Source organism: Puma concolor, chromosome D1 (genome assembly GCF_028749965.1).
Source record: "Puma concolor isolate L17-30 chromosome D1, mPumCon1.1.hap2, whole genome shotgun sequence".
NCBI classification, from domain to species: Eukaryota; Metazoa; Chordata; class Mammalia; order Carnivora; family Felidae; genus Puma; species Puma concolor.
In genome coordinates, this window is record NC_141676.1 from 1809149 (window position 1) to 1821412 (window position 12264).

Consider the following 12264-nt stretch of genomic DNA (forward strand, 5'->3'; position numbering starts at 1 on the left):
TTTCTGATTGCAGAGCTCAGAAGGAGTCGCGAGGGTGGGCTGGCCACTGGGCCGGGGGTGGGGTTCAGGGACTAGTCGGAAGTTCAAGCGCTGCCCTGACCCCACTCGCTGCGTGGCCACAGACAGGCCTTCCAAGCCTGAGCCTCAGTTTCTCCAGCCGCACCATGGCCTCCCGCTTCTCGTGCCTTCGACAGTCCCAGAGAATTGTTCTTCCCGACCCCTCCCTGCACCCCCGCGCCTCCCTTCCCCTTTCCTGGGCGTTTCCCTTTCGGTCTGCCCAGAGACGATACCCCCCCCCCACCCCCGCCCAGCTAGGCCTCCCTGAATGACTCTATTTATAGGCTGCAAATACTGGCCAGAAAGGAAATTTACATTTTGTGAAAAATGTAGCTCAAGTCCCTGTGAACTCCTGTGGGTCGACCGAGAGATGCAGGAGCGCAGAATGGCGGCAGGCGAGGGCGCAGGCCCGGCGGGTGTGCAGAGCACCGTGGCCGTGGGTCCTCCGCGGTGCGCCAAGGCCGGTGCGCGATCGGCGGCCTGGACCGGGAGAGCCGCAGCGGGCAGGCCGGCTGCGGGGGCCCAGGCATGAGGGCGGCCCGGAGCCTTCTCTTTGAGGCGAACCCTGCCCAGCCGCCTTGGCCGACCTCAGGAAAACATGTATTTTGATCAAAATGGGCCCTTTTTTAAACTTGTCACCCTGCGGGTCAGGGCACAGCCCGCCCCCGGCCAGTCCTGCATATTAAGCAGTGGCTTGGTCACCTCCAAAAATAGACGTCCCGGCCCCGAGGCCGGGCCGTCCCACCCCCACCCCCGGGGAGGGGGCCGCCGGCCCAGGCCCCTGCAGAGCGGCCCCCGAAGGTGGGCAGCGGGGAGCCCGTGGCCCGGCCACGCGGGGGGGGGCCGCCTCTCCCGGGGTCCCCAGAGCCAGGCCAGGGACAGGATCCGAACGTCCGGGAGCCTCTGGGGCTGGGAATGGGGTGGCGGCCTTGGCGGCCCAGGCCCGACTGGCGGGGGAGGGGCCCGAGCGCGGCCCCCGCCTGTCCGTGGCGCGTGGCAGGTGGATGCCGGCAGGTCCCCGCCCGCAAAGCCGCGGGCGGCCCCCACCCTGCCCGGGGCCTCCAGACCCGCAGGCCGGGGACCGTCCTCCTCCTGGGCCGCCCGCGTCCACAAAATGGCTGACGCCGTCGTCCGGGCTGGGGCGGCGCACGCAGGGGAGTCGCCGCGCGGACCTGCTGTTTATTTTGCCGAGCGCACGGCCTTTTCGTTGCCCGGGTTCCGAGCGCTCCAGAGGCAGATGGAAATTTTTGTGGATTGAACACGGAGCTGAGGCGCGCTGGGCTGTTTGGGTTGGCAGCGGGCTCCCTCCCCACCCCGTCCCTCATCCGCTGCCCCCGCCCTCGTCACCGGAGCATCCATTCATGCCTCCGCTCGGGGTGCCCTCCCCCTTCCCCCCCCCCCCCCCCCCCCGCAGCCCTCCGTGCCCTCCCTCGCTTCCCCGGGCCGGGCGGGGGCTGGCCCTGCTGGCCCAGAGGAGGTAGCCTCGGACCCCTCCCCAAGTTTGGGAGAGGCCGCAGGACGAAGGGAGACCGAGTGGGACGGCCTGCTCCTTGGGGCCCTTTGCAGGCCGGGGCCCCCTCTGACCTCCGGATCCTCGTCTGTGAAACGGGAGCCATTGTACAGACAAGGCAAGCAGTGTGTGGGGCGTGCCTGTGGGTGCAGCTCCAGGAAAACGCTCGGGACACGAGGCCCGCCACAGGTCCTGCTGGCAGGCAGGCCCACAGGCACCGGGGGAGCGTGAGGGGCGCACCCTCCCACTCAGAAGAAGCCCTCTGTGTCTCGGCAGGACTGGAGGGTCCGCTGGTCTGCAGGAGACGTCTCTAGGGGCAGGGGAGCAAGGCCTGTGGATATCTGCGGGGATAATGTCCCGGGCAGAGGGCACAGCCGGTGCAAAGGCCCTGAGGCGGGGCCGGGCCGGGCTCACGTGAGCGGCGGGCAGGCAGCAGCGTGGCGGGAGCCACGGGCTGAGGAGGAGCCTGCAGGTCAGGGGCAGACAGGTAAAGGGCCGGGCAGAGCATCAGGCCTTGTGAGCCACCGGAAGCTGGAGGCTTCGCTGGACAGAGGTGGGGGTCTTCAGGGCCGAGGAGGGCAGAGATCTGACCGCGCTACTCTGGCAGGTTGAGAACAGACGGAATGCAGGGAGGTACGGCCGCAGGGGGGACCTCGCGGGGCAGCGTGTACCCCTCCTGCCCGTCCCCCGCGCCCACTGCCCCCACCCCCACCCCGCGACGCAGGCTGGTCAGCGTGCACAGCCCCACTCTGTTCCCAGCCGGCCAGGAGCCACAGGTCAGGCCTCTCACATAAAGAGCCATCTGTGTGGGCAGTGAGGTGGCCGGCCAGCCTGCCGCCCGCACAGGGACACTCTATCCAGCGGGGCCTCCCCGGAGGGGCCTGTGGACACCCTGTTGGACCACCGGCACCCACCCCCCTGGCAGAAGATCCTCAGGGTGCCGTGAGGCCCTGGCCCGAGGTACTGACATCCGGGCGACCCCTGTCACCTGGCCACTATGGGCCCCAAGATCCAGAGCCATGGGGCCCGGCAGGGTGTCTGTGGTCCCGTCCTGGGTGGGGTCTCGGCTTTGCGGCTTCGTGACACCACCTTTTTATAAGAGGGGTCGTGTCCCACATACCCATAGGGTGGAAACTGCGTTGGCAGGGACCTGAGAGTCTCGTCTCAACCCCATACTTCTCCAGAACCCACGGGTGTCCTAGAAATTGAGGCCCCTCTGGTCTCGGCAGAGGGACCCCAAGTCACGGGAGCGGAAAGTAAAGCGACCAGGAAAGGGTTCCCCTAAAGTACTGCCCGCGTGCGCACAAGCATTCAGTCATCTTATGTCCGTTGAGTACCAACCACATGCGGGGGTCGCCCCAGGAATGGGACGGGCTGGTCTCTCTCCCTCGGAACGCACGGTCCGAGAGGCAGGAGAGGGGATGCACCCAGTGACCCGTAACTCCCTATTTCCCAGTATGGAAAAGAGGGTGCACGGGGCGGGCGGGGGCCTGGGGCCAGCCGGGAAGGAATGAGGCGGAGGCTGTCGTGGGGTGGAGGAGTATCCGGGTCAGCAGCCTGTGCAAAGGCCCTGGGGCACAGGCGGAAGGGGGGCAAAGCCATCTGAGGCTGAGAGCAAGCAAGTGAGACGGTTCTGCGGCCACCACCCCCTGTCCTGTGCCTGTCCCTTCCAGGCTCCTCTCTCCTGGTAGGTGGAAATGGGGAAGCCCACGGATCGCTGTCCTTTGAGGACAAAAAGATGCCCACGGGCGGGCAGAAGGCCATGGGAGGATGTGGCTCATCACACCCTGCAAAGTCGCAGAGGGCAGGAGGGCAGGGCCAGGCAGGTCCCAGGCAGGTCCCAGGACGCGAGTTTGCGGTCACTCCCCGTTCCCAAGTCCGCTCAGCTCACCGGCACGCAAGTCAGCTTACCGTTCTCTGCCTCGGTCTCCCTGCCTCGTCTCCCTGCCCTGTGGGTGCTGCGTGGGTGGGGCGGAAGCACCCGGAACAGCTGGGGAGGCTCCGTGTCCTTCCCAGCAGGGAGGTCCTGCCATTCCTGGGCCAGCAGCTGTCGGGGGGCACCCCTGTCTGGGGACCCCACCCGCAAGGCCACGGGGGAGCAGGTGACCTGGCTTCTCTGTCCCACCCCATCCCCCTCCGTTCCTAAGACTGGAGCGGTGCCCCCAAACGGCCTGCCCGCGCCCCCCACCCAGGGCCGGCCGGAGCTAACGGAACGGTGACCTGTGGGCACGGGTGGGCACCACTGAACTGCTTTCTGCACCAGGCCGGCTCCCTCCCTGCCTCAGGCAGACCCTTGGTCGCCACCCCTGCGCTCACCTGCGGTTCGGCCATCCGGAGTCCGTCTCGTCCCCTCCCCGCTCCTGCTGGCTCTGGGCTTTCCGTTACCTCAGCACAGCGACGCCCCCAGAGCCCCTTTGCGAGGAAAACCAGCTTGTTTTTCAGCCCCGTAAACCTGGCGGGAGCCGCACGGCCCCCTGCCTCAGTGCTGGGACCCCCGTCATGGGCACACGGAGGCCCAGGGCAGCAGGGAGGCCCCTCGGGTTCCCCCACAGAGCCAGACGCTGTGGGCTGTTCTCCCTGTTGAGGGCCTGTCCTTGTCCCCACGCAAGCCCGTTGCTACACCGTCCCTGCCCACAGCACCCGACAGGTGTGATGGTAGCGGGACGTTGGGCAGGTGCTGACACAGCTGACTTTCATCCGGTCACGGCTGGTTTCTGTGCAGAGGGAGGCTGTGCCTGTCCCGGACCTCGCCCTAAAGGGCCGTTGAGGTCAAGCCGGACCCACAGGAGAGAGTGCCACCCGTGGCTGGGGGCACAGCATCCTGGGACTTATGAGGACTGTGCCCACAGCCCCGAGACAGGCGGTGCCAGGCAGGAGGCCCTGCGAGGAAGAGGACGGAGCCGGAAGCCGGGTACCTCCCTAGTGACGTCCCCCTTCACCTGTGTCCCCGTCCCCCACTGACAGGCAGGGGGCAGAGCACGCTCCGCTCCGGGGACCATCTTCCCTGGGCTTCCCCGACATCCGACGCCAGCTCCTGCCTTCTGTGTCCCCCAAAACCCCCCAGAGCACCCAGGGCCCCGCAGACTCCTCCCCACCCGCCCCCCTCAGCCCTCACTCCAGGTCCCCGGCATCCTCCCCTGCGCACATCTGACCGCCCTTGGCCGTGTCTCGAAGGCTCTCCTCTCCTTCTCTGTGGGGCTCAGCTCCATAGCCTCCTCGGCACCCTTCCGTGCTTCCCCTGTTCCAGCCCCGTTCCTGGGCCGTGGGACCCTCTCACACCCGGCCTCTGCCTGTGCTGTGCCCCATCCCAGACCGCCTCTATGGGCACGCACGGTGCGAATGACAGGGGGCGGGGGGAGGGCGACACAGACACCCAAGGGGGCTGGGGCACGTGCCCTGCCCACCCTCCGTCTTTCCTACTTCCGTCAGAAAGGGGCCCGGAGGGGCGCCTGGGTGGCGCAGTCGGTTAAGCGTCCGACTTCAGCCAGGCCACGATCTCGCGCTCCGTGAGTTCCAGCCCCGCGTCGGGCTCTGGGCTGATGGCTCAGAGCCTGGAGCCTGTTTCCGATTCTGTGTCTCCCTCTCTCTCTGCCCCTCCCCCGTTCATGCTCTGTCTCTCTCTGTCCCCAAAATAAATAAACGTTGAAAAAAAAAAATTAAAACAAAAAAAAAAAAAAAAAAAAAAGAAAGGGGCCCAGAGAAGGCTCCTCAGTCCCACCTGCAGGCCAGACAACCTGGGGACGGGCCAGTCCCCAGCGCCCACCCGGCCCCGAAGCCAGCCAGGGTCACCTTAAAAACAGCCGTGGGGTGGGGGGGGGGGGTCTGCGGTGGCAGAGGACCCTTTCAGACTAATTTATTGGTAACAGCAAAATGACGCCGAGTTCCGAAAGAAAGAAAGAAAGAAAGAAAGAAAGAAAGAAAGAAAGAAAGAAAGAAAGGGAAAGACCCGCTCTATTTCCTCATTAACATAATTGCAAACAGAACGAATCTTTCTTGATTTCATGTAAACAACAGCTTGAAATGGTTTATAATCCTTGCAGGTATCATATTAAGTTCTTACTTATGGTCTGGAAATTAATTAGCCTTGCAGCAAGACAAATGTGAGAACTGTGCATTTTTGACAAGAAAATTAAGCAGCTATTGGGGAAAATGTAACTTAATCGTCACAGAGAAAATTGTTTGTAAATTGGTCGCGTTGTCTGAACTCTCGCCTCTGTGGCCGCCGGGGGCTGGGTGAGCGTGCGAGCCTGCGTTTGCCTAATCTGGGGCCGGTTTGGGCGATTATTGGGGTGGCGGTAGGGGAGGGATCAGAGGGACCGAGAGCGGGGCAGGGACGAGGAGAGGAGGGAAGGAGGAGGAGACCCATATGAAGGAGCCGATGGCGGAGGAGGGCCAGGAGACGGGACGCAGCGATCGGGGGACCACCCTTCCCTGACCTCACAGCCTATACTGGGACCTAAGGGAAGGAGGAAGCAGAGCCCTCAGGTAACTGGGAGGAGGGCTCCACGCAGAGGGCAGTATGACCAAAGGTCCTGGGGCAGGGCTGAGTCTGGGACAGACAGGAGGCCGAGGGGGCTGCAGCAAAGCGAGAGAGGGGCCGTGCAGGCGAGAAGCCCTCAGACAAGGGATGGATGCCGGGAGCCTCGTGTGCGAAAGTGTGCAGGTGCCCTGCCCAAGGCGGCTGGAGGGCAAGTTAGGAGGGAGGAATGCGACCAGTGCTCAGCGGCCATCTTTGGCCCAGCAAGGTGGCAAGGAGGGGCCGCGGTGGACGTGCCCACTGCCCCCCCCCCCACCGCCTATGGTGGAGGCTGGTAGGGCAGGCAGGTGCAGGGCGAGGGCTGCTGGAACCAACACCCTGCTTAGCATTCATGCAACTACGCACTTTGCACGGCTCCTGTGTCCCTCAGTTTCCTGAGCCCTGACGTGGGGGACAGACGGGAACAGCCACCAGGCTGTTTGGGGATTGGGGATGTGCCGTGTCGCACACCCAGAGCTGGCACGTAGCGCTCCCCAGGGAGGACGGGCGAGCACGGTTTTCCAGGTTACGGAGTCATTCGGCTGTGGTGGGCAGCAGAGAAGGGGCGGAGGCAGAACAGGAGGAGAGGGTGGCTCGGCCGGTGCTCACGAGACTCTGACCGTGGGACCAGACCCAAGGGGTAGAGGACAGAATCGGGTGTCCATAACACCCGTCTGCCGCCGGAGGGCCCGAGGGGGAGCCCAGGGTCACCCCAGGCTCCTCCCCTCCCCCTCCCACAAGCGAAGTGTAGGGGCACCAAGCGGGAAGCTAGAGAGGGAGAGAGCCCTTGCCTCTTAGGGCCACACCCATTGGCCAGGTCAGGGCAGCACAGCGCAGCCCCTCTGCACCGTGAGGGGACCCGGGTCCGTGGGGCTCCTCGTGACAGCCACCTCCCCCAGCAGCACGGGCCCCGAGCCCCACGCGGGTAACAGAGGAGCCCGCAGCAGAGCGCAGGCCCTGGTTCTGCCTCGGTGGTCAGGAAGCGGGCGGCTTCGGGGTCGGGCGTCGGACCCCAACCTACTGCGTACGAGCTGCGGGGCCTCGGGCCGGGCTGGCCTCCCTGAGCCCGCTCGTCCTCGCTGGAGATCCAGGATGGCCCCCCTGCCCCCGCCCCGGTGCCCTGAGGTCTGTGTGCTGACCGTGCGGGGACCGCTGGGAAGGTGCTGGGCACACAAAGCCTGTCGCGTAGCCTGGACGGGGCGCCCCAGTGCCACGTAAACTCTGAAGCGAAGGTGTGCCTGGCACTGCCCCGCTCCAGACCCTGGAACGCCAGAGCCGCCCAGCTGCCCACGCCCTGCCGTGTCAAAGCCTACAGGCCACTCTGCCGAGCCACTGAGGGTCCCCTGCTGCCCACGCAGCCCACACATCCTTCCCGTTGGGGAGGAAGCTCAGGCTTTGCAAGGAAGGAACGCCACACGAGGCCACCCCAAACAGCACAGCCGTCCCGTGCCCTACCTAGTTTCACACCAGCACGGGCCCGACCTCCGCCCCTCTCGGGGAGGGGTGGGGCAGAGCCCCCAGAGCCCTGTTCAGCACTGGGGCCTGGGCGGCGGGGGGGGGGGGGTGTCTTAGCTCTCAGCTCCTCCTTCCTGCCATCTCCAGACCCCCAGACAGGCCCAGGGGTAGCCTGGTGACATGGACAGTTCACGCCTCTGCTCTGAGCCTCCATTTTCCCACCTGTACGACGGGGATGACGAGAGGCCCCAACTCAGAAGAAGCAGGAGATTGAGGAGGAATTCCGCTGTAGGGCAGGCTCCCTCGGGGAGGGTTTTTGCCATTATTGCCACAAAGGAGGAGTTCAGCTGGGACTGGGGGGGTGGCCCTGTGACCAGGGACCCAAGAGGTCAGCTAAACCACTCCTTGGCCATGGAGAAGGCTGTGTGGAACCTTCTAGACTGCCTAGTCTGCTGAGGGGGAGGACAGCAAGACAGTGGACTCAGATCCTGGCCCTTTCCCTGTCGCTGGCCAGTGGGACTAGGGACACAGCGCAGCCTCCCAGACCACGTCAACACCGACCATCATCTCGAGGGGCCGGCCCTGGAATATGCTCCCCCCTTGGACGCTGGTGGCCTCTTGATGGACCCCCTAAGACCCGTTCGTTAATCCCGCCAGAGACCCCGGCCACGGCAGAGCAGGGTCACAGTTTACCCCGGCCTCACAACCCCTTCAGGGCTCGCGGCTCAGCTCAGTGCTCTCTCTTTCAGGCCTCGACGGTGGCTCTGGTGGCCACTCCCGTAGGGCTGCCCTATGCCCCCAGAGTCCCCAGGAAGTGAGAACAGGCCTGGCAGAAGCTACTTCACCCGGCCAGCCCCCCGCCTGGCACTTTGCAGAGGACAGAGGGGCACCGGGCACCTCCTGTATGGCCACGTTGGAGGCTCCAGGTCCAGGGAGTCGGGGATCACAGAGGGAGGGGGCCAGGGAGGGGGTCGTCCACTCGACACCACGGGCTGGAAACAGCAAAGCCGCTGCCAGTCCCCCAGTGCTTCACGCCCTAGGCCAGGGAGCCACCGTCACCCAAGCCCACGCCCTTGGGCCCGGGCAGCAGGGCCGGGGGGTCCCCAGCCATCCCACCAGTCCCTCAGCATTGCCTGTGTCCGCCCGGCTGCCTGTGGATGCGACCGGCGGGTGGGTTAGGCCACGCTCTGGGCTCGTCTGCTCCATGAAACGACCCCTGGGCCCCCCCCCCGCCATGAGACCCCTGGGACAAGGCCTGCCCCTGCCACTCCCCACGAGCAGAAGACAGGCAGGCAGCGCAAATCCCAGCGTCAGCCAGGCACTGGGACACCTGCCGGTGTGGCACCCATAAACCTGGAGGGTAAGAAGGCCGGGGGGCCCGGCAGCTCAGGACCCCAGCCAGGGCCCCGCACTGGACACACCCAGGGACCAGCGTGGCCTTCCAGGAGGATTCTGGGCTTGTCTGAGCTGATCGCAGAGAAATGAATGGTGTCCGCGAGTCCAACAGGGCCTCCGAGGGGCCGCGTTCGCCTGCACGGAGCTAGGGCTTGGCGAGGGAAAAATGCTCCCGGCCAAGGGTCAGCCCCAGCCAAGGCAGGGATGGGCCGGGGTGGGAGCCTGGCCTGAAAGCCCTGAAGGCAGGGCGGGGAGAGGGGAGCCCAACTGTGTGCTTGGGGGGTTGTCTGCGGAGGTCTTGGGGCGCAGATAAAAATATGTCCCCGGGCCAGAATGGGGGGGACACTGTCCCCCCTACCCTGGAGGATGCATCTACGTCCCCGGGAACTCTTGAGGTGTCCCGTGCTGTGGTTGGGAGCCAGAGCTGGTGCGCCACCTGACCTCACCCCTGCAGGCGTGCTGATCCCGGGCAGGGCTGGGGAGGGGGTGGGCATGCTGGGGGAGGGTCCGCGCACCAGGTTCGGGGAGGGGTTTCAGAGCAGCCTGCCTGGGCCTGTGCCCTCTGGAGCTCTGCTGCCGGCCCCTTCCTCCCTGCCTGCTCCAGCCTGCCCAGAACGCAGCTCGGGGGCCGGTGCCCGCCCGCAGCCTGCCCCCCAAATGCCCGGGGCTGCCACCTGCCCAGGCCTGCCCGGGGAACTCCCAGGGCCCTTCTTTCTCCTGTCCTCTAGGCCGTGGTCCCTGCTCCTCTCCTGGCCTCTCTCATGCCCTCTGGCCCTCAGCCCAGCCCCACCAGCTCCCACCCTGCTGGCTGCCTTGCCGTGCGCACGCTGGCCGCTCTGTGCCCCACGCTGGCTGCCAATCCCACAGCCCCGACGTCAGTGGAGTTCAGCCCAGCCCAGGAGGTGGAGCCACCTCGGGTCACCTCTGCAGCCACCTGGCGGGTCCCGTTCATGCCAAGCCCGGAGAAGTGCATGGCGGTAGCTCGTGGAGCTGGGCAGGGCCACAGGGCTGTGCAGAGGGGGCCGGCGTCGTGCCCTCCGTGGGAGTGCGTGTGCTCTCGAGTGTGAAAAGAACCAGGAGCTGTTTCCACATCTTAAATTCGAGGTGTGTCAGGGGATCACACAGTCCTCCAGGAAAGCCAGTGGCCAGTTAGAGGGTAACGGGGGGTGGGGAGTGCCCTGTTCCCAGCACGCCTAGCACCGGCTCGCCATCCAGATGCGCCTCCTCTCAGGCGCGGGCCCCCATGATGTCACTTTGCAAGAGGGAAACGGAGGCTCAGACCACTCAGGCACCACTGGTCACCCAGCTCGTTAGCGGCCCGTGGGCTGACCAGCGCACCGCTGCCCGGAGCAGAAGCAGAACGTGCTGGCAGGCACGGCAGGGTGGGCGTGCCCCCGGCAGAAGGTCGGGGCGCAGGCTTCGGTCCACCCCGAACCAAAGCACGGGGGGCATTTGTGACCTGACGAAATGGTGCCGAGCGCTCGCTTAAGAGTAGGACGGAAAGCGTGTTTCGGGGGGGAAACAACCAGTGCTTGGGGTTTGTCTTCCCAGTGCCGAGGGACAGGCCACCATCTGACATTTGCACGGCTCGTAGGCGTGAAAGACCAGCCCCGTGGTCCACGCCCCAGCGCGTGCTGCCTCCCGTGCGGCGGGCGCTGCTGGCCTTACGCGTGTTTGAGGAGGCGGAGGCCTGGGCGCACAGCCTCGAGTCTCGGGAGGGACTCGTCTCCAACCCACTGCCCATCCCCCGGGACCCAGGATAACATTTCTGGTAGGGGAGAGGCAGGAGCATCACAAACCAGACAGTACGTCGAGAGCGCCAGCTGTGTAGGGGGAAAGTTAAGCTAGAGTGTCCCTGCCGGCTTACAGACACTGTAGGTGTAGGGCCATGGATGTCACGTTGAAGCCATTTAAAAGGCACAACCAGGAAGGGTGTGTGAGTAGCCAGCCCGCAGGCAGCAGACAGAGGTGACCTCCACCTTGGTGGCTCAGGCTGAGCCAGCCTCTGCGGCAGGGCTGAGAGCTGGAAACGGGGAGCGGGGCTGCAGTCTCACGAGGCCCCCTCCCCGCCGTGCGGCGGGCCGGGGAGAAAACCGCAGGTGACAATGGAGAGAGACACTCCTTAGTAGAAAGGCACTAAGGGTGGGCAAGGAACTGGAAAGACAGTTCACAAAAGAAGGGTCACAGAGACTGAAAAGATGCCTCACCCCTTCTGTCCTCAGAGACAGGGCTGGTCAGCCACGGCCCAGGGGTCTGATCCGGCCCTCAGCCTGTTCTTGTAAATTAAGTTTTATTAGAACACAGCCACGCCCACTCGTGTAGGATGGATGTCTGACCGCCCTCGTGTTGCAGTGGCAGAGTTGAGGGGTTGTAACAGAGACCACCCGGACCTCGACGCCTAAAATATCTACCCCCTGACCCTTTACAGAGAAATTTGCAAACCCTTGTCCTAAGAACTTAGATGGAGAGATACAAGACTGGATGTAAATTCTGTGCTGGCAACACAGGGATGAAATGGGCCTGGAAACTGGTCTCCCCTTCCAGAAAGTGCCTCGAGGAAATGTGTCAAGACCATGAAAACCTGCTCCTCTCCCTGTGGCCCTTTCGTCCCCCTTCCAGCAATCTACCCTGAAGAACGAATCAGGGGTGCCCCAAAGAGTAACGTGCAAACCAGCTAATAGCAGTCTTAGTTTTAACAGTGAGAAATTAGACACAGCACGGCCAACATTTGAACACCGGGGATATTATGTAGCTTCTAGTGACCTGGGAAAATGCCTAGTGTACGAGGTGACTCGGAGACGGATGGGGAACAGCGTGATCCGAGCTGGCGAGGGCACGCGCACGCGCGCGTGTGTGTGTGTGTGTGTGTGTGTAGAAAACAGCGCCTTACGGGAAAGCAGGCTGCTCCCGCTGTCTGTCTCTGGAGGGTGGGCTCCCAGATGCACGCATGAAGAGCTTTTCCTGTACTTTCCAAAATTTTGTCCTGAGCCGTTTTGGTTTCAACGAGTGGGAAACAGTGAGCAATGAATGTGGAGGGGAGGAGGCTTTGAGGGGCTCCCCTGCAGAAGCGCCTGGTCTGGGAGTGGCGGGGGGGACCGCAAGCTGGGCTGTGGGACCGGGCACCCACTCAGGCCATGCCCAGGTTGGGCCAACGGGCCAGGCCCAGGGACCTCTCTGCTCTGCTCACTGAGAGCCATTGGGGTCACCTGGGGCCTTGTGTAGGGGGGGGCGGGCACCTTCCAGGGCTCGCCTGCCTGACCTGCTCCCCACCTGCCAGCCGCGTGCCCCAGCCCACTGCCTCCATGGGGCGGCCATCATCAGGTGGCTGCCA

General features: G+C 64.8%; 1 protein-coding gene across 7 annotated transcripts in view; it reads left to right on the plus strand.

Moving 5' to 3' along the window:
* KCNQ1 (potassium voltage-gated channel subfamily Q member 1) overlaps positions 1-12264 on the plus strand; it is a 320333-nt gene that overhangs the window by 263916 nt on the left and 44153 nt on the right. The window contains exon 17 of one of the 7 annotated variants that reach the window (XM_086676593.1): positions 10889-10901. The exons of the other annotated variants lie outside the window; for them this stretch is intronic. Coding sequence (XP_086532719.1) covers positions 10889-10901 — 13 coding nt within the window. The remainder of the gene's footprint in view (positions 1-10888; positions 10902-12264) is intronic. 7 annotated transcript variants of the gene reach the window in all.